Raw genomic sequence first — 22,763 nt, 5'->3', positions numbered from 1 at the left:
TTTTTACTATTTGAAGTATAATGGCAATGGCAAAGAACAATTTTTATTATGACAAAGATTGAATTAAAATAATTAACTTTTTTTTGAGATATTATTGCTATAGGGTAGGTACATATGCTTACCAGAGAGAGAGAGACAGAGACAAAAAGTAAGGAATCACTCCCCAGGGAGGATGGCCACAACACAGTCTCTTCTCCATTTTCCTCTCAGGATATTGGGCGCACACACACACACACACACACACACACGCGTGTGCCCAGTGTGAATTTTAAGCCACCGAGTCTTAGATTCAAATTGCAGTCAGCTACATGGGAGTCCTGTGTTGCAACTATTACGTCGTCAGCTGGTCCCAAATTAATTCACTTTTAAAACCTTCATAAAATAATATAATCTTGCCCCATTTGGTTTTAGGTTCTAAGTTTAAAAAAATTAATTTTATTTTTTATTATTTTTAATTTGCTATAGAACATATGTGCTCACCAGAGAGAGAGAGAGAAAGCAAGCTGTCAGGTTCATTACTCACCGCAGTCAGCTATGCAGGAGTCAAGTGCCTTAGCCACCATGCACCTGCTGGCTCCTCCTCCCCCCCTTTTTTTAAAATAAAATGATCAGTGTTTATTTGTGTAAGTGCTATTATCCAATTATCTCGTATTTATTGCCATATTCATTAGTTAAAGGAAGCCTAGTATAACTTTCTAGTCACTATTATGTTTTGGAAACAATGATAATTATGAAGTCTGTGAATATGGAAAGCCCAATATGTTTACTTAAAAAATTTTGCAATTGTAAATTATTTAACTTGGAAGTTAGTTTTAAGAGCTTCTATGTAGCTCTCTTTACTGCTTGACACTGGTAGGATCATTTGCAAATGGAGGTGATTAAACTGTGGTTTTTATGACATCTATAAGATTGAATTTTGCAGTTTGTGAATAGTATTTTGAAAAGTATAATGAAGAAGTGGGAGTTTAATTCATAAGGATGTTTGCATTATGAAGCACTTTTTTGTTTGGAAAAATATATGTGAAGCTTTTTATCCTGAAATATATTCAAAATGTTTCCTATATTAACTTGATTATAAAAGTCTTTTTTATTAAGATAGCCTTTCCATGTCTTCACAACCTTGAATCTACTAAAACTCAATATAATAGTTATAAGTTCTAAGTAGAAGTGCCATTATAACCTAAGTGTAAAAAACATCTTTACTATCAATTATTGATTTACTAGGTACCAAATAATTTTTCTTGATTAATGATTAAAATTTGATTTGTCCTTTGTTTTAAAATGTAAACCATTTTATCACCTTTAAGTCAAACAAAAGACATCTGTACTAAGTTTTTTTATTTTATTAATTGTAAATATGTAGTTAGTTCTGTAATTTAGTTATTAGTGGCTAAAGTACTGAATAACAGAACAAATTCATCAGTTAACTAGAATATTTTTTCCCTCCATTTTGTATTGTTTATAATTTGTTCTGGTAAAATACTTTTTTAATCAAGACATTGTTTGTTAGTATTTAATAATGTATGTGAATTCTCAACAGATATGCTTGAGCATTCCATCCTTTATTTTATATCAGTGAAACAAATTTGAAAAATAGCTCTTGGCTTTGGTATCAGCAAGATTTCATTTCACCCTAATGAACATATTCATATACCATTTGTGAGAATATCTTCCTATTACCAAATGTAAAAGAAATTTCCTGTAGCGAAGATTAAAATCCAATTTCAAAGATTTGAAAACGAAAATACTTTAAAAATTATTGTACCATGTTTAATATTTTTACTAGCTTAATATATTAGCTATAAATAATCCTAATAATAGTAGTTTTATGATATATAAATTACGATTTAGCGTATTCTTAGATTTACAAAAACACTTTAATCTGGAATTAGTTAAAATATTAGGTACTCAATGTTAAGTAGAAATATCTTATATAGTGAAAATAAATAATGGGGAAGTTTCTTTGAGTAGAGAAAACTTGTATTAAATAGTTAAGATTCAAAGACTAATTTGTTTCAATGCTTTTTATTCTAAAAATTCAACCTAATTGTAGTGATACGCGTTAAAATTACTGTGCAATTTTGTATATTGGCTAAAATATATATGTAAAATTTAACCTATAACACGTAAATTAAAATGTGTTGCACTGGGATCAGCAGACGGCATAATGGTTACATCATCGTACCCACAGTTCGAGTCTCAGACCCATTAGTTTAAATCTCATGCCCTGCGCATGTGTTTGTGACCAAGATCTCAAGAGGACAATGGAAGAGAAGGGATTGCAGCACAGCCATCACCCTTCTCACTTTCTGTCTCTGTCTCTCTCTGCATCTCTGATGAGTGTATGTGCTCTATAGCAAAAATCTCTCCAAAAAAAGTATTCCACTTTAATGATTTGCTACATTAATGCAGCAAAAGGAGGATGTAATATTCATTCATGATAAACATAATTTCTTATAGTATTATGAGAGTAAAGGTTATTATAGCTTTACCATTTCTTTAAGTTTAGCAAAAATACGTATTTGTTCTATATTTATTGAGTTGCTGGAAACGTCATGATGTGTTTATCTGTTTTTGCATGCAAAAATGTTTTGAGACTTTTCCAGCCATATCATATTTCAAATGTGTTATTTTTATTAAGAATCTAATTATTTGTACTATTTGGTACTTTTTATAAGTGGAATTCTATCCATGTTTGATATTTTGTGCCTGTAATAATATTCTAATTAGGAAAAAGGATAATTTAATGTGAGATCAATATATTCTTCATAATTCTGTGCTACTTTGAAATTTAAGAAGCCTTTAGTTCAGATTCAAAAATTACTTGGGTATGTGTTTATTTCTTCAGTTCCTGAAGTGGAAAGTTGGTGGACTTTATGGTCATTGAATGTAGCTTATCAAACATGGAATAGTTCAAGGCTACAAGGGACTGTATTGCCATGACAGTTCTAGTCTTTAGTATGTTTCTTGAAATGAACATGTGGAATAATTTGCTCACAGTTACTCTAAAGCCATATATGTAAAATTTTGCTTTTTATTTATTTTCTTCTTAATTTTCATTTTAAATGACAATTAACAATGAAAAATGGTATAGCAAGTATCTAGTAGCATTTTGCATTCATGAAAAAAGTCTTCCTTACCAGAAAAGTAACATAAAGAAATTTTTAGAATGGGGAAAAACTTATTAAAATAAGACATAGGATCTAAAAAGACATAGTTGAAAACTTTAAATATTCAACATATGAAATTAGCATTTATGCTGAAAAACACCCCTGAGTCAGAAAATAACCGAAATATTTGCAGAGCATATTATAAGCACAGAGCTAACTTCCTTTGTATATAAAGAACATTATCAATGAGAAAAGATTGATAACATATTAGAAAAATGGACAAACAACTTTTATAAACAGTTCTTAGAAAAGATACAGAACATTTAAATATAGAAAAGGATACCTAACTTCACTCATAATTTTAAAATACATTCTTAAAACTGTAGTAAATTACTAGTTTTAACCTGACAGATTGACAGTTCTATGTGGTATAAAAATGTCAATAACAGCAATAAACAAGATATAATCTTCAATTTCTCATGATGCAGTCATGATGAATAATTTTTATTACATTTATAAAATGGATTTAGACACACTTATAAATTGGAAAATTACGGCAATGATTGCTTTTGAAATGGGAACTGAAGGATTGTGAGCCTTAATTAAGGACTTAATTTTTACATTTTATTCTGTAGGTTTGATTTTTCTTTATGTTCATGGATTGTTTAAACATATAAAACAAGTTTGAAGTAATAAAACTATTAAATCTGTTTAGTAAAACATGAGCATGTTGGAGTTATAAAGATGGGTAAAATATTGTCCCTATTATCAAAAAGTAGCAAGACTTACGAATTGTTTTTAAGAGATTCTTGCTATAGGGTGCATATGCTTGCCAGAGAAAGACAGAAAGTGAGAAATCACTTCCCTGGGGGGAAGGCCATATCGCAATCCCTTCTTTATTCTCCTCTCAGGAACTTGGGTACCCACACACATGGGCCGGCATGAGTTTTAAGATGCCAGGTCTGAGACTACATCTGTGGTCTACTACATGCGAGTCTATCAATGTAACCATTACACCATCGCTGGTCCCAGACATACCAATTGTTAAATCAGCTAAAACTTGGTGTTTTTAATACTCTATTAGCAATGGGTCCAGACAGGATGTGTATCACTTTGCAGGTCTAAGAGTCGGACACATGCTATAAGCTAATTGATATTCGTAAAAACCTAATAAATAAATAGAGCCCAAATATCTAGAGTAAAAAAAAAAAAAAAAAAACCAACAACAACAGATAAGTGTGTTTTATATATTTACTCATTTAATGGTCCCATCAGCCTTAGAAAGTGGGCGCCAGTATCACCCCCTGTTTTTACAAAGGACATTACATTTCTCAAGATACTCAAAGCTTAAGGATCCTCATTCATCATAGATAAATTATTCTGCTCAAACTTTACTCAGTAGTTTGAATTTATCTCCATTTTTCAAATTAGCAACAGAATATTCTGAGGTTAAACAGTTAGTTCACGATTAATACTATGGTACTCTTGTACCACATTACCTATGATCAGTAGGAGTACCCCAAGGAGAGGAGCACAGGAAGAGACATTTCGATAGTGCTCCCTGTCATGATAAGTACCAGTGCAAATCAGAGTGTGTGGTTTCTCTAAGAAAACAATTGCAGTAAAAGAACTTACTTCCTTTGTGCAAAGATTTCCTCTATTCAGGTAGTAGAGAATAATCTGTTTTGCCCAGTAATTTTGATATGATTTCTTAAGAAATTTTCAAGATCATTAGATTAAAAAAAAAAAACCCTCATATTCATTTAGAGCTTGCTCTTATTTTATGACAAAACATTGTCAGCAATCTAGAAGGAAGGCTATGCTAACAGAATTCCAGCTTTCTGTGGGATGATCCAAAAACAGCAAACAGAAGGCATTAAGTTTCTTAACAGTCGCAAGTGTGTACATGCGTGCTATGCCGTTCCTGTCATTAGCTGCTTTTTGGTTTGCTGTTGGAGTTAGAATACCTTGATTTATAGAGTTGTATGTTCCATAGAGATTTTTTTTTTCACATAGACAAAAAAAAAAAAGAAAGAAAGAAAGAAAGAAAGAAAGAAGAAAGAAAGAAAGAAGAAAGAAAGAAAGAAGAAAGAAAGAAAGAAGAAAGAAAGAAAGAAGAAAGAAAGAAAGAAGAAAGAAAGAAAGAAGAAAGAAAGAAAGAAGAAAGAAAGAAAGAAGAAAGAAAGAAAGAAGAAAGAAAGAAAGAAGAAAGAAAGAAAGAAGAAAGAAAGAAAGAAAAAGAAAAAGAGGAGGCCAACTTAGCAGCATGTAGAGCCTGTTCATTCTTCCCTGCATTTATACAGCTCACCTGAACATATGAATTTAGTCTGATTTTAGTACATTTGCCTTAACAGTGCGCCTTCTTACATCAAAGATATTTGCTGGATTAAGAGCCTGAATTGTTTTTCTTGCTCTGTCCAGAAGCAGGTTGACACAAGTACTCTGATGTGAAATAGAGAATATGAAATGTATATCATGATGGTTAAATTGAAAGCAGGCATGGCTCAGTGGGTTAAGCAATATTTAATCTTGTCTTTTCCATAATCCTGTGTCAGTCTTGGTAGCCTTAGTGACAAACTCAAAAGCCAATGCTAAAATTATTTGAAGACTTGCTTAAGAAGTAAATAATGAGTTAGAGAAGTAAATACATCCAGAAACAAAGAGACATTCTGTTTAACTAGAGCTTTCTTGAGTCATCTTCATTTTTATGCTATAGCTTCACCAAAGTATCATAGAGTATGGTAGATATTAGCATGGCATATGTGATGGTCTGTGTTTTATTTAATAGATCATTTCTGCCCATTTAATAGATTGGCAGTGGGTGGAAAAGAGATGTAGGTGAAAACACATACCATGTATTTAAGATTTCTTTTCTTCTTTTTAAATTACAGCAAATTCAGTAAAGCTAGAAATGCAGAGTGATGAAGAGTGTGACAGGAAACCCCTGAGCCGTGAAGATGAGATCAGGGGCCATGATGAGGGTAGCAGCCTAGAAGAACCCCTACTTGAGAGCAGCGAGGTGGCTGACAACAGGAAAGTCCAGGAGCTTCAAGGCGAGGGAGGAATCCGGCTTCCGAATGGTAAACTGAAATGTGACGTCTGTGGCATGGTTTGCATTGGGCCCAATGTGCTTATGGTACATAAAAGGAGTCACACTGGTAAGCAGCTGAAAGAATAACCTGATGACTGCCTGTGACATCTGATGTTGATATTACCTGACATCTATTCTCTTTCCTTTTTATTCAGGGGTGGCAATGGTGAAACTACCTTTTCAGAATTCCGCTAGTATTGGATTGCTGAAAAGCAGAGAGTAGCCTGGGTCTTGACTTCCAGCCTTCAAATCTGAATAGCATATCAGAAAAGAAGTTTGGGATTCAGTTTCCACAGTTCTTAATATAGCAATAATATGATAAGGGTTCAAAAGGTATAGGAGAATTTCATTGTGTAACTTAATCTTTTTATATTCCTATACATATTTTTTTCCATACCCATGGGCAACTAATATAGTTTGCTTACCAATAGTTTATACTACAAAATGGCACTCATGCATTTATATAAGGGTGAATCATTCTCACTTTATTCAGTTAACTCCTTGGAATATAATTTCCGGTCAGTCTCTTCCTACCTCAGGTCCCTGTAGAAGATAGGTACTTTCTGTAGTTCAGAGGTATTACCATCCCCTGTAATTTTTAGTGCAACTCCTGCAGGGAGATGTGCAAGGTCACATATAACAAAGGATAGGGTAAGGAAAAACCCTCAGATTAATTTAATATGTACTTACAGATATGAGAGATGGAAAGTCCTTTACAAAAACCAACCTAGTGAGGAGAGACCTTATTTGAATTGTCTCCAAATTCTTTGCTAAATTAAAAACAAAGCAAAATGACAACAAAACAAAACAAACCAGAAATGAGATAGGAAGATCAAGGACTCTTTTTTTCTTTAAAAATTATTTTATTGAACTTTATTTATTTTAATTTGACCAGAGAGGAACAGAGAGAGAGAGAGACACCAGGTCTGGGACTTGAACCACGGTTGGCCATGTGGGAGTCCAGCACCCTTAACTATGCCACCTGCTGGCCTCGATCATTGATGCTTTAAAAATGTTTAATTTCATGTAAAAAATTTTTAAAGGTAATAGTAGCTTTCACTAAAATATAGAGTTATATAGTAAACTATTAATATTCTCAGTGTTTAAAAATGTAATATTCTTTTGGGGAGAGATAAATTAGAATAATTAAGTTTTCCTTCTAAATAATCAGTTTAAGAATTAGGTGCTTAAAACGTGAGAGGTATAGGGACCAGCAGATGGTGCAGTGGTTAAGTTGCTGGACTCCCACATAGAGGACTGTGGTTCAAGTCCCAGACTTGGCAGCTTAAAACTCATGCCAGGCATGTGTGCCCAAGATCCTGAGAAAAAAATAGATGAGAAGGGATTGTGGTGTGGCCATACCCCCTGTTGGGTGATTTCTCGCTTTCTGTCTCTCTGTCTATCTGGTGAGTGCATGTTCCCTATAGCAAAAATCTGTCTTAAAAAACAAACAAAAACATGAGAGATACCAGGTACATTGAAGTACAAACCTCTTATTTCACACATTAAGGAACAGTCAAGTAATTAGTTCATTATTCCTTACCAAAGCATTGCTGAGGCTAAAACCCAGGTTTCCTGGTTTTGTTTTAATAGAGCATGCTTGATATATCACTATACCATCAATTTATTGAGAGATATAGCTGTAAGCATAGGGTGATATTTTAAAAGTTATGGTGAGAAGTTGCACGTTAAAGTTAGTGTTACCAAAATTACCACCTTTAAAGCATAAACACTTATTCTAGCCATTGAGTCAGTTGCAGTTTTTTTTTTTCTGTTTGTTTTGTTTTGGATTTCTTTTCAGACTACACCATGTTTTAAATATATTTATATGGCTAGTATTTTTTTTTCTCTTCAGTTTAAAAAATTTCTCAAAAGTTAAAAAAATCAAGTTTGGTATCCATTTGATAAGAAATATAAAGAAATGACTATAAAAGAATGAATCTCCTCTTTGTCTCTACTTAATGTAATTCTAACTAAAGTTTTAAAAAAAATATCAATTCCACAAAGTTCAACATCTTCTTTTATGTCAAAGTGATCATATAGAGAAAACATTCATTCAAATATGTAACTTTACCTATTTAGCAAAATGCAAGCTAACTAAACCAATCTAATGACTTTTCAGTGGAATTGCATTTTGTATAATTTAAAAACTGGAAAGTATACCAAAAATAATTTTTGAAAGCTTTTTTTTTTTTTTTTTTTTTTGCAATAGGGCGCTTGCGTACACTAGAAAGACAGAAAGAGACAGAAAGTGAGAAATCACGCCCCGGAGGGGATGGCCACACTGCAATCCCTCCTCCTCTATTCTCCTCTAGGAATCTTGAGCTCGTACACACAGGATCCTGGAGTGTTTAAGTCACCGGATCCAGGACTCAAATGGCCGTCAACTACATGGGAGTCCAGCAACATAACCATTATGCTAACCGCTGGTCCCGGAAGCTTTTTAATAAACCTTTTATGTTCTAAGTTAAGAAAATTCACAGAACCAGCATACATTGTCTTGAATGTGTAGGTTAATCAGTGTTTCACTGTATCTGAAGTGAAATGAAGATTGTTAGATTTAAATGCAATAATAATCGCATTTCTACTCTATTGTCTATTTGATATGTACTAGTGTGGCAAATTGAATTATTTTCATTCTAAAAATGATCAAATTAGCCTGAGAAATGCTTACAGAGCTCACAGATCTTAGGAATAGGAAACACACTCAACTAGTAAAGGTGAGAAGAAAGGACTAAGCAACTATGTAAAGTATAGTTGGCCACACTATTAACTTTTAAAAAAAAACAAACTGTATTCGAGAATTGTAAAAAATGATCTTGTTTTATTCAGATCCATGAGAATTTTGTTAAAGGTAATAGCCATGTAGGCTATTACCCTATTAGTCAGGACCTTGGAATACATACCATGCTGTGCGAATATGATTTCTCTATATTAGCTATATTCATACGTATTTCTAGTGACCCGGTTTATATATCTGAGTGGGTTTTAACATTTTCAGTTCTGCTTTGCTACTATTTGAGAAGAGAAGGGCTATTTGTGTTTTTTTAAAGTAGATTGAGAAAAATGTAGCCAGAATCTAGTCATTAACCAAATGTTTTCTTTTTAAATATACTGAAGTACTGTCTTCATTTAGCAACTTCCTATTCTTGTCAATTATTTATAGTTAATATAAAAGGCACCAGTTTAAATCTTTATAAAGCCTTTAGGGAACACATTTTATAGTGTTTTTTTTTTTTAATTGTAGACTAAGTAAAATTGATGGTGTAAAAAGGTATACAACTACCCAATTCATTACAGTGACATGGAGTATCATTTAATTCACTTCTCTTCTTTCTCTTTCATACTCTACTAAAGTGTCAATTCCAGTGTCTTGTTAATGACTTGGCGTTATTTCTGTGGTATTGCTACTTTAGTAAATAATCAGGTAATATTGTCATCGGATACTCCAGGCATTCTTCACTGGAAATGCAGGGAGAAAGCAACAAACAGGGATAGTCAGTTCATGAATGAGCATGAGTTGATGAGAACATTATAAATATGGAATATCTTTAAATTTGCCATTCTTTGGAACAGAGTAGTATCCTTATAACTAAGTTTATAGAAACATATTTTATACATCACAGCTTTATGAAGTCATTCTTTTGCCCCAAGTTCCTCTAACAAATGCTTAGGACTTTGTATATTTGTAGGTGGTTGTTCCACCCAACACAGGAGCATCCTCTATCCTCTGCTTTTGATTCAACAAAGCAAACTGATATATACACATTTTCATGTCAATTTAATATTTAAACATGGATATAAAAATGTGTTTATGAGGGACCAGCAGGTGGCATGGTGGTTAAGGGTGCTGGATTCCCACATGGCTGGCCATGGTTCAAGTCCCGGACCCGGCAGCTTGCTGTCTCACTTTCTTTCTCTCTTTCTCTCTTTCCCACTCTGTCCCTCTCTGGTCAAATTTAAATAAGTAAGTAAATAAATGGATAAATAAAGTTAAATAAAATAATTTTTAAAAATGTGTTTATGAAAGTATATAAATGTTGAAATATCATTTATTCTATAATTAAATAAAATGTAATGTCATTCTGTGAATAACTAAAATTGGACCAGTGTATTTGTAAACTGGATTTAAAATAAAACAAACAGATTAAGAATGGACATGAAGGGGACCAGCAGATGGCGTAATCATTACATCACTGCACTCCTATGTAGTCAACCACCGTTCAAGTCCTGGATCCGGTGGCTTAAAGCTCACAGCAGGCTCATGTGTGTGTGTGTGTGTGCCCAAGATCCTGAAAGGAGAATGGAGAAGGGACTGTAGCGTGGCTATCTCCCCTGGGGAGGGTAATTTCTCACTTTCTGTCTCTATCTCTCTGGCTAGCGCATGCGCCCTATAGCAAAAATCTCTCTACACACACATACACACACAAAAAAAAAAAAAAAAAGAAAGAAAGAAAGAAAGAAGGAGAAGAATGGACATAAAAGATACCATGAGCACATCTTAGTTTCTCTTGGGTTCAGAGCAGTCAGTCCAAACTTTCATGCTCACTAGAAGGAAGAGTAGCTAATACAGATACAACCTCCTTATATTTTTTAATCAAATTATTCTACATTATTAATATAGTTAGTAAATTTGTTGGGATTTCTCAAATTTATTTTGGTTTATATGTGGAGAACATTTATTTTCTTTTCAGACAAAGTCTATAAACTGACTCAAAAAGGACTAGTTGATTTAGTTTATTTTGTTTAAAGAACAGATTATTAAAAAGAAATCATTGAAATGTGTTTTAAGTTGCATAGACAATAAAGGTAGTTAACAGAATCAAATACTTAATTACATATCTCTGTAATGTCTAGGCCAGGAAATATCCCACGACATTGAATAAAATAATTACTGATGTTTATAAAAATGGCCTCTGAAAAAATTGATTTAATTCACTTATTATTAATATGTTTATATATGAATATGACTCCTCTGTTCAGTTTACTACTGAAATATAACTATGTATACTATGTATCCCGGGAAAAAAAGTCTCCTAAGTTACTCTCTGTTTTCTACCTGTCTCCAATGGTAGCAGTATGAGATTTTTACTATAATTCAGCTTTTCTTAGTGTGGAACACAATAAAATGACTGGATTGTTGAAATGAAAACTATCATTTCATATACTCAAGACATTAAGAATGGCTAAGCAGATTTCACCCTAAATGAGGAAAGTCACAGACCTTAGTAGCTAAAGGTTATATCATCAGGACTTGTTCTTAATTTAAATCAGTAGGTCTGAAAGCTTTATCTGGTTGAATAAAAGTGTATTGCTGTCAGTGCCCCTTCTTTTCTTATCAAAATAAAAAGAGCAGGTGCCGTCATCATCCTTGTTTTTTGCTTCCCATAGCCATTGGAACTTACTAAAGTCTCCATACTAAGAGTCATGTACTTAGCAACACGGACATCTCTAGACTACCGTTTTTTTTTTTTTTTTTTTTTTTTCCCATCTCCTTTGAGAATGATCATAAAAATTTAGTTTCTTAGTAAAAAAAACCTAGAAGATATATGGAGTATTTTGTAAATGTGAAAACTAAATTAATCTGTCATTAGTCTAATAAAACTCAGGTGAATTAAGAAAAAGGATCTTACCTATTTTTTTCTCTTTTAGGTTAGTGTTATTTTGAATAGTGTATTAACTAGTCTAAATTAGGGATGTTTAAAAATTTCAACTCAAAGGTTATAGGAAGTTTAAGGAAAATCTAATTCATCATGCTACAGGAGTCTTCTGCAAAGGCAAAACATAATTTCAATTTTTTTTTTGTTCACCATACTCACTAATTTAATTCCTTTTTAAAGTTACTGCATTCCAATTTGTTATTTCCCTGGGATACATTACATAGAGAGAGATACCAATAGCAAAATCAAATATTTGAAATGAAAAATTAACTTATATTTACTCTTTTTTTTTAAAAAAAAAGTTAATTTGTGAAGGAAGTACCTCTGTCTTTCTATTTATTCCTAATTCCATGGCAGAGTAGGGAATTTAAAATCTGACTTTAAAAAGTTATTCCATTGAAGAGGAATTGCAATGCATTTTTTTTTTCCGGCCTAATGTATCAATGTAAGATGTATTGTAAACTTAGCTCATAAGAGCTCCAGATCTCTTTAGAAAAAAAAAAAAATTAATCCCTACCACACACACAGGTTTTCTTTGGACTGTACCTCTTTAGTTCCAAAAAGCGTAAGCACTACAGAATACAGATACTCCTGCTATATCAATTTTTCAATTTCTTTAGGTTTATGACAGATCTTTATGATAGAATTTGTAGTGACTACTGCCAGAAAATTTCAATTTAATTTTCTTTGTACTTCCTAGTTTCCTTTAATAAAAGGATCATTGAGTTTGCATTATATCAAGGGACCAAAAAGTATATTGATATTTTAGTCACTAGCATTATGAATTTTTCAAGTTTATTCATTTTTTTTCCATGGTAGGGAAGCACCCCAGCAGCTTCCCTGTGTTATGATCCACTCCAGTGATCAGCCAGCCCAGACGTGCCCAGAAGTGTACACACCATTGGTGTGCTCAGGGAGGTCTCAGGACATGAACCCAGGACTTTTCCCATGTGGATACTGTAGCATTGCCACTGTACCACCACCAGGCACTCTATGAATATTTCAGTTAGAGATGTATGAAACCTAACTATTGACTGTCATTTTTTTGAAAAACTATTAAAATGATATTAATCATCTAACTTAAGTACAGAAGCGGCTGAGTTCAATGAAAAGGAATTGTTTCTTTTTAAAAGAATTGCCAGGAGCAGGTTTGCTTTCTAGACACAGAGAGAAAGGGAGAGAGAAAAGCACCCATCAGTAGAGAGTGGCCATACCATAGTCTCATCTCCTCCAATTTTTCATCCTATTGAGATGTGGGGCACAAACACAAATATGCCCAGCTTGTCTTTTAAGCTACTGGGGTCAAGATTTGAACCATGGTTGGACATATGAGATCCAGTTCCCTTACCTATTAGGTGATTAGGCTAGCCAGAGAATTGTTTTATAATTTTTATTTTCTTCTAACTTTTGATCTTTAGTATGATACTTTTTTACTATTTAATTATATGTTAATTTATAATTTATTTCATGTCTGTCTTAAGAGAGTGACAAGCCTAAAACTGTAGGAATTCCTTTATCCGTGATAATGTCATCAGTTCGATCCTACTTTCCAGTTTTACTGCTTCATCACTTCCATGGTTTTATGTTTGGTGACACTAGTGACAGCCAGCTGATGACAACATAGAGAACTGATGATTTAGACTTAGCTAACTACATAGAAATGTCAATAATAGAAAGGAGGAAAAGGTTTCTATCAAGGAAATAATTTTCACAAAATTAAAAGAATAGACAAGGAATGGCTGGATGAATAATTTTCTTTAGATGTGTCCTGATATACCAGGAATTTTCACCAAATGTTTCACTATTAACGACCAAGAGTGAAGGGAGCTGGTCTGCATTTAGAGTCCTTATGGTATTACTTGCTTGTAAGCAAGTTCGGTCACTGAACCTTTTTAGTCCCATTTCCTACTCAGGTAAAATTAGAGAGTTAGTCTAAAGGTCCCTTTCAATGTGAAATTTCTGTAAATCTTAAAGAGATAGCATGGTTACAAAGCAAAACCAAAAATAAGATTTGTAGTCAAACTGACCAGGTTCAGTTCTCAGCTACAGTGCTTAGTATGCCATGACTGTAATCAGATATTTTGATACATGGCTTCAATTTCTTCATTCGTAAATTGAAATTAATAATGCATAATTAATAATTTTCATTAATTAACTCTTTTGTGAGGATTGAAATACTGTATGATAAGTAACCAATAAGACAAGGCAATAACGAGGTAGCGGCTATCAATAGTTCAACCAGTGTTAAATGCTGTTATTCTTTTGAGTAAATGATAGGGCCTTGTCAAATTTATATGAAGAAGTGAAATGGCCACTTGATCTTAAGCTGGAGACTTTAGTATTAGCAAAACAAACTGGGAGAGTAAATGTTTAGTAGATTTTGGAGGGAGATGAGTGTTCTTAGCATAGAGAACTGGCTCTGGGTAACAGCAAATGGCAAATTCTTACATATACCCTACCTGATTTCTCGTTTCTTCTCCTTTCTGCAGGTGAACGCCCCTTTCACTGTAACCAGTGTGGAGCTTCTTTTACTCAGAAGGGAAACCTTCTGAGACACATAAAGTTACACTCTGGAGAGAAGCCGTTCAAATGTCCATTCTGTAGCTACGCCTGTAGAAGAAGGGACGCCCTCACAGGACACCTCAGGACCCATTCTGGTAAGTCACCACATCTTTGAGAAGAAAGCTAAAATACGAAAATTCAGAAGAGTGCTATAGAATCATTCTAGGTAACTTAAGGCTTTGTTGTGTAGCTAGAAATGATCTAGAAAGTATTTTTGGTTGTGTACATTAAATTGATAAATCTATCAGGATGCCCATGATCCTTCTTTTTTAGAATTATAAAGTTGGCAAAAAGTAATGTTATGAGAGTATCTTATTTCAAAATGTTGAAATAAAAATAAAGTTGTATAAATTTCCTTTGATTTTTAAATGTTATGGTTAATGCAGTAATTACAGTTAATCCTGGATTAATAATTGAAGATGTAGTGAATTATCAGTTACATTCTGACGTTACTATGGAAGACACGAAAGCTGTGATATTTTTTGACTGATGTAGTGCTTTGGCTGGGACCTCAGTGAGAAATCAAATATTGTTATTTTTTAACCTGCATACATTATATTCATTAGAAATTGTCTATTGGAGTAGCTTTTATTACATTTTAATTCTCCTTGTGTCTTTAGCTCTCAAGCTATAGTTAATGAAATCTATGTGAAACTTATTTCTGCTGCATAAATCATTAAAAATTTAGAATGCAGGTCCATCAGGTGGTGTGGTAGCTCAAGTGCTAGATTCCTACATGGCTGATCATCATTCAAGTGTCTGCCTGGCAACTTGAAAATCACACCAGGGACATGTGTGTCATGTGTGCGTGTGCCCCAAATCCTGAGAGAAGAGTGGAAAAGGGATTGTGGCATGGCCATCCTGCATCAGGGATGATTTCTCATTTTCCCTCTCTGCCTCTAGCGACCATATGCACCCTATGGCAAAAATCTTTTTAAAAAATCTAGAATGCTTTATTTTTTAGAAAATACCAGAATAAAATACATTAGAGAGAAAGAACGATCAGAAATCTGAATTAAATCTCATTAGAGTTTTAGCATGAATTAAAATAAACAACAAGTTAAAGGTGAATAACTAATACAGACTATTCTCAAGCCAGTTTTATATGCTCCTTCTGTCCATAATGACATAGTAAATTTTAACTTTAATATGACAGTATGATAGAAGTGATATTTGCATCCACATTGACAAACTGTATTACAGAGTGTTGGAGATTATGAGGCAATGCTTGTATTATCTTTTGTACATTTTTCTGTTATTCCTTAAGGTTGTTCTTAGTTTTTAGACATGAACATGAATTACATAAAGCCATTTTAAACATTAAGTCTTAAATTTGGAGTAGTGACAAAAATTAAATTAATGTGAACATTAAAACAAAATATATTTACTTTCTTTCCTGACTCTTAAGTAATTCACTTATTTCTGGGACATTATATGTTTTATTTTAGAATGGTAATATGAAAATTATATTTTAAAGTATCATTTTATTACAAAAAGTATTCTTGCCATAGGGCGGGCACCACCACACCCGAAAGTATTCTTTGTTAAAAGATTTTTTTAAGACATGACAAGTATTTCCCTTAGCTCACCATGTACTCAGGCTTATTGAAGCATTATTGAGTTCTCCAAGGATTATATGACACATAGATTTTCATGAACATATATTTTTGCTTCAACGTCATACAATAGATAACTTTAAACATTTATTTAATTCTTTAAAAAAATCATGTTAACTTTTAATATCATGGCTTAGCACACACATTAGTTTATGTCTCTTCCTAAATAAAAACATAGCCCTTATCACTGATGTTGTACAGATTTTGAAGTTTAGTATATCAAGTCATAGTTTTTGCAGATGCATAAACTACATACTCCTTATTTTCTGGACTTTGGTGAAAATATTCTTTCCTTGAGAACTGAGATCCCCAAAGGTACCAGTTCCAGAGGTTTGGGACAGAGAGGAAAATTCCTTCAAATGGGTTGTATGATGAATTAGAGTGACCGTTTTACCTTAACCTCTATGTTCTCAGACTCATGCATTCTGGCAATGGAGGACATGACTTTGAGCATACATTCATAACCTGTAGGATGCAACCAGACTTTTCCAGCTGACACGCATACATGAACTATTCTATTGGTAGGCCATTTAACCACACCAGTTTAGCCACCGGTCTTGAATGATGAGGCCCGAGGTATGATTGGTGAATTCTGTATGTTTGAGCTTATTATATTTTCTTTGCCATTAAAGTGAGTTTTCTGGTCGAAGGCAACTTGCAAGGAATAACAAGTATTAGGTTATTGGGAAAGTCAGGACACACTTTTCTGTTCAAAAATGTGCCATGACTTTCCTGATGACACTATACTTGGTAAGACATTCTGTTAAATCTGTGTATGAGGAGATTGTAAATATTGCTGGGCAAGGGAAGGCAAGTCTATATTCTGAATATCTTTTGTTCCTATGAGGGTAAATTTGTGCCATCCCCATGTAGGAAGGAGTCTAATGTTATCTACCTGTCAGTTGATTGGTTGATCTCCACAGGGAATATTGTCATATCAGGGTCTCAGCATTGGAAAATTGTGAGCTTAGCAGTGGTGGTAGTTAAATCAGTTATAGAGAAGAGGAAGTCTATGTAGTTGAACCCATATACAGTTTCTATCCTTGTTCATATGATCACTTATACATGGACTCATGAGCATATACCAGGGTAGCCATGTACAGGATCTGACTGACATTCATAAGACAGGTTACCTTGTCCAGATTACCACGAGACTTCACTATAGTGGATATCTCTAGAGAAAATTCATACAGGATACCATATTCTCATATATTTTACCAATTCTCAAAGGTATATTAATATAAATTTACTTTAGACTTTTGGTCATCAGTCTTCCAGTTTTGTTCTTCAAAGCCTTTGGCCACATGGCCATACCATGTATCATTGCCTCAACTATCTCTTCATTCCATGCTTAGTGTCATTGAATGTACTAGCTGAATGCTTGAGGCTATCTCTTCACCTCTGTATCTCAGGGCCCGCCCTATTAAATGGACTTAGAAACACAGTAGTCACAACTGGTACCAGATACCCTGCAATCCACCTACAAACTAGATCCACACTATTTCATCCTTCACTAATTGGTCATTAAGAACACTCCATAAGGCCATAGATGTGGGGTGAAGGGGACAGATTGTGAAACATTAGTATCAAAGTATCAGAGACACCCGAGCTACTTGCCATCCCAAACCTGCTTGGTCCCATGTTCATTTAACAATAAAATGCTTATTTCAACAACACATCTTATTTTAGGATATGTTGTATATATGATATGATATATTATAGATGACACCAGTTCATGATGCACAGTTTAAACCACATTGTCATTTGAAGCCCCATGGCCTAATACTCAGTCTTAACTGGAGTCCAGTAGAAGGTAGGAGCTACTTTACAAATGGAGAATAGTTATTAGTAGATAACTGCCTTTACAACAAAACTATCAGGGATCTGCAGTCTGAGGCTTCCATCGACAGAAACATCATACAATAGCATCTGTTTGCTGTAGATATTTCCAGAAAAATTATTGCACCTGCCAAATCTTTATGCTAAAAGTATAGGACAGCTTTCATCATTGCAAGGTATTCAGATTTTCCTTGTCCCAGGCTTTTCTCAGAATTGGCAGCCTTGAGGATTACCTAGTACATGCATCAGAGAAGCATACCGAAAATGCAAAGAAGCAGGGCCAAGAGGTGGCATGTTGGTTAAGGTGCTGGATTTCCACATGGCTGATTATGGTTCGAGTCCCAGACTCAGAGGCTTAAAAACCATGCTGGGAGCATGTGTGTTCATTTCCGAAATCCTAGGAGGAGAATGTGAGAGAACGAATTGTGTGTGGATTTCCCCTGTGGATTGATTTCCCATTGTCTCTCCCTGCCTTCTCCAGCCTACACACATACCCTAAACAAAAAATTTTAAAAAAATTAAAATCTAAAAAAGCAAAGGAGGCCACCATGTTTTGTGCCTTCTTTGTGTGTGTGTGTGTGTGTGTGTGTGTGTGTGTGTGTGTATGCGCGCGCGTGTGTGATAGAAGGTACGAGGTACAAGATGCAGCAATTTGTCATTAACCATATAGGATCTATTTAGCATGCCCAGACATTGAGCCCATAAAATTTCACCAATGCTGGAAGTCCCTGAACTTCCATAGAACTTACCTTTTATCCTTTAGCATATGTCTTACTGACGTATCTTTAGTGTTTACTACTTCCTTGTCACCAAGTCCAATCAGTGTAATGCCTTAGAAGGAATCTTCCAACTTGATATTTTGTGTGATGTCAAGATGAACAAGATTTCTGTGGGCTATCTTATGACAAAGAGAGAAGATTTGACCTAGCCTTAAGGTAAGATAGAGTGTGTTGTCCCTGCAATGTGAAAACAAGCTGTTTCTGATTATCTTTGTTGATAGGAATTATTTGAAAAAGAAATCTAGTCAGTAGCTCTCTATCTTGTGCCAGGAGCTATGCTAATATGCTCTAGTAGAGATAATCTACAGCTAAAACTACTGTAGGTATTAGGATGTGATTAAGTCTGCAGAAGAACAATAGGACCATCTACACCATTCATTAGTCTAACAAGTAGTTTTCAATAGGTATATGGTATGAATCGCCACCCTAATATCTTTCAGTTTTCTGATGACATAACTAATAAGACAGTGTAGAAGCGCCCTTTCAATATGCTAAGACTTACGAAAGATTATCATGTTTTTCACTTCTTGAGGTTATTCTTCCCTTGTAAGATTCACTTTTTAATCTGCCCGTTTTTCAATTATAAAAACTATTATGTAATATAATCTTTTAATAAAGCTTCTTTTTTTAAAAAAATAATATCTGTAATTTATCTAGAGATGCATTATTTCTTTTAGTTTCTTTCCTTGGGAGAAGTAATAGGCCTATGCTTTCCCATATGGTAGCTTCCAGCCGTATGTGACTGTTAAGCACCTAAATGTGGCTAATGCCACATGTGGAAATATTTTTTATGAAATAAAATGTATTAAAATTAAGCCTACTTTTTAATGAGACTAGTAGAACATTTTAAATTTCATATGTGACTCAAATATTTCTATTGGACATAGCATTGTTCCTGGCCATTTATAATAGCCCTCCTTCCATGTGTTAGGGAACCAATAAAAGGCCTTTACTCATTAATAATTTATTAAATCCCGTAATATTGCAAGGTAGATTTGCATCAAGTCTCTATATACATTGTGGCTTCTTTTGGTTCATTAGAAAAGTCCTGACACATTTTTGCATTGAAAAACAGGAAAAGACGTCATGACTTTTCCAAAGACCCCAATATATTCTCCTACTTTGACTGGTAGGCCACAGTTGCATTTTGGTTTCCAAGGATTAATGTCAATGCAGAGCAAATCTAATGACGATATCTAATAACTCCTGGAAGGACTTGGTATTTTCCTTTTCTCAATGAATAATCAGCATCATAAATGACCAGAAGTAATTTCTGGAATGGTTTGGAGGAAAATTTGCCATATATGTCTGTGATCAGGTTTCAGGGGCCCTTCTGAAAAGGACAGAGTCTCCACTTAAAATTAAATGACTCTGGGTCTATTAATAGGCTTAAGTCTAGGCACAGGATAAGAGATCATAAATCTCTACCATGGCAACTCTAGTTGGAATTTTACCCATAAAACCTAAACTTTTTCTTTCCCTGTGCAAGTCAGTTAGCAGCTTGGTAGTCTTTCCATCTGTTTCATTCTTACCGATCCCATTATCAGTTAGCTATCACCACAGAACCCTGTGGCAAAAAACACTTTGATTATCATCCTGATTCTATGACTTGTTAAGGTAATTGCATCTAACTGAAATTATTATTTTAATACCACTGCATGGCTTCTACCATCCTGCGAATTTAGGGAGTCCTGATACATTGTAGCATCTGTCATTCTTTTGTCTAGAAGACAGATAACAAAGCTTTTGAACTATGCTGACTCTTTCCTCACCAGTGCATTTATTAATTCTTTGTAAAGGGATTATCTCACATACCCTTCCAAGGATATGGTTAGGGCATAGCTGAACAGGGTGATCCATAACAAACCAATTCCAGTATTCTTTTTTACTTGAGTGTTTGGACTACTTACACTTTAGTATGCCAGGAAAATTCTGTCATTTCAACTTTTTTTTAATATGTAAGCCTCTATTGAATCATGGATGCAATTAAACAGTCATTTCTATTAATACTTGCTAATGGTAATAAAGTGTTATATCCCAAATCTGTGGTGACTACATATATATTAATGTATTTGGCCCAGCCTATCATTTTTGTTCATCCTTTTGGTTTAAACCCTTAGAATCTATTCCCTTACATGGTACTTGAACTCTTACTTACACAAATTGCCAGTGGTCTCTATTCTTTCAGTGTGTAGGCTTTCTGCTCCTGGATCTGGCCTCGATTTCGGCTTTATTAGGATCTAACTTGTTATGAATCTATGGGCAATGAGAGGTAATAAGGAATGAGTCCTGAAAATAATTGACATTCTCTAATTGGATTCCTGCCTCAGATGAAACAATCACCAAGTCTTTTATTTGTCTTCCCTTTTATCGCCTCTACGTGGGATTGCTGGTTTCCTTAGAAGGAAAAGTAAGGTCTACTGTCTTGTGGCAAGCATGGTTCAGGAGTATTTGGAGGGCTCAACATTTCGAACCTCTTTGATATTTTCTCAGATATTTTGAGCAAAAACAAAAAAGCCAGAGGCGTTATACATTCTGATTTTAGAATGTATAACAAAGGTACAGTAGTCAAAAAATTATATTCCTTGTTTGAAAACAGGCATATGATAGACCCCTGAAATAGAATAGAAAGCCCAGTAATAAATCCACACATCTATGGTCAGTTGATCTTCAACAGGATCCCACAAGTGGAAAAAAATAGTTTATTTTAAAAAAGATAATTATTTATTTAATTTAACTAATTATTAATATTATTATTTAATTTGCTCTAGGACATGTGTTGGCCCCAGAGAAAGACAGATAGAGAGGAAAAGTGAGAAAGCAAACCTTTAGGACTGGGACTTGAACTGCAGTTGGCCAGTCCAGCATTCCAACCACCACGCTACCTCTGCTGGCCCAAAGAATGGTTTCTTAATAAATAATACTAGGATAACTGGATGTCCACATGCAGGAAAATGAAATTGGACCCTTAACTTACACCATATTTAAAGATAAGCTCAAAATGGATTAACCTTATTAAGAGAGTAGATCACATGTTAAGCGTTCTTACCTCAAAAATCAAACAAAAACAAAGGGATAAAAGGATACTTTGGAGATGATGGAGGAATTTATTACCTGGACTGAGGCAATAATAACATTAGTGTATACATATCCAAACTCACCAAAATGTACATGTTAATTATATGCAGTTTTATTGTATACCATTGATACCTATGAAGTTAGGAAGAAACAAATATATTACTGTGTCATGTTTCCCTACCATTTCTCCATCGCCAAGAACTAGAGGTGCTGGTATTTAGTATTGCAGTTCCATAACCCTTCACATCAGCTTCAGGAGTTGGTCTTCAGCATTATTTGTCTTGAGGCTTAGGTAAGTAGAAACTCTTTCCAAAGCCAACAGAAACTTTCTGCTATTTTGCCTGTGTTCTGACTTGTACGTACAAGGCCTTCAATTTGTCGTTTCACCTTTGCTCCTTCAGGCTACCATAGGTAGCCTTCTCACCCTATAATACTGACTCTACACACCACATTGATTTTTGGCAAGTAAATGCCGTAACTCCCCAAACCTTAATCAGGCACTGCACTTCATTCCATGCTAGCCCCAGGAACAATGGGAATGGTCCACTTGCCACCACTTGGCCAGGATTACCAGTGTGTCATTGGCTCCCTACTAAGGAGATCTCTTGTTCTCTTCAAACATGAGCAATCCAATCCCACAATTCCATTCTGTCTGGATCCTTGAACTCTCCCTGATACCAATAGCTCTTACCAGTCAGGAACTTAACAAGAAAGCAGCGAGACACTCAAATGGAGAAATTTAGAGACACCCGTGAAAAGACAGATATTCATAAAAGAATGTATAGGTGTAAGGGAAACCAGCAAAAAACATGGTAAAGGCCTCTGAGGATAACAATGGCAAGAAGGACAAAGGGACCTAAAGGTCCCTGGAATTAGGGGGGATCAGAGAGGGTCTTCAGCACTGAACTCCACTAGAGGAATGAATTAGAGGGGATCAGAGAGGGTCTTCAGCACTGAACTCCACTAGAGGAATGAAGCCTCTGTCAACCTAGAGGGTCTTCAGCACTGAACTCCACTAGAGGAATGAA

At 34.4% G+C, this 22,763-nt stretch overlaps 1 protein-coding gene across 8 annotated transcripts in view; it reads left to right on the top strand.

The window, feature by feature from the left end:
- IKZF2 (IKAROS family zinc finger 2) overlaps positions 1 to 22,763 on the top strand; it is a 207,351-nt gene that overhangs the window by 134,473 nt on the left and 50,115 nt on the right. For 7 of the 8 annotated variants that reach the window (XM_006140095.3, XM_027770247.1, XM_006140100.3 and 4 more), the window contains 2 exons: positions 6,002 to 6,268; positions 14,351 to 14,518. In XM_006140095.3, the coding sequence (XP_006140157.1) occupies positions 6,002 to 6,268; positions 14,351 to 14,518 (435 nt within the window). The remainder of the gene's footprint in view (positions 1 to 6,001; positions 6,269 to 14,350; positions 14,519 to 22,763) is intronic. The other variant, XM_006140096.3, reaches the window with a different exon arrangement.

This window comes from Tupaia chinensis, unplaced genomic scaffold (assembly GCF_000334495.1).
Source record: "Tupaia chinensis unplaced genomic scaffold, TupChi_1.0 Scaffold000018_1, whole genome shotgun sequence".
In the NCBI taxonomy this organism is placed as follows: domain Eukaryota; kingdom Metazoa; phylum Chordata; class Mammalia; order Scandentia; family Tupaiidae; genus Tupaia; species Tupaia belangeri.
This window is presented reverse-complemented; position numbering and strand designations above follow the sequence as displayed.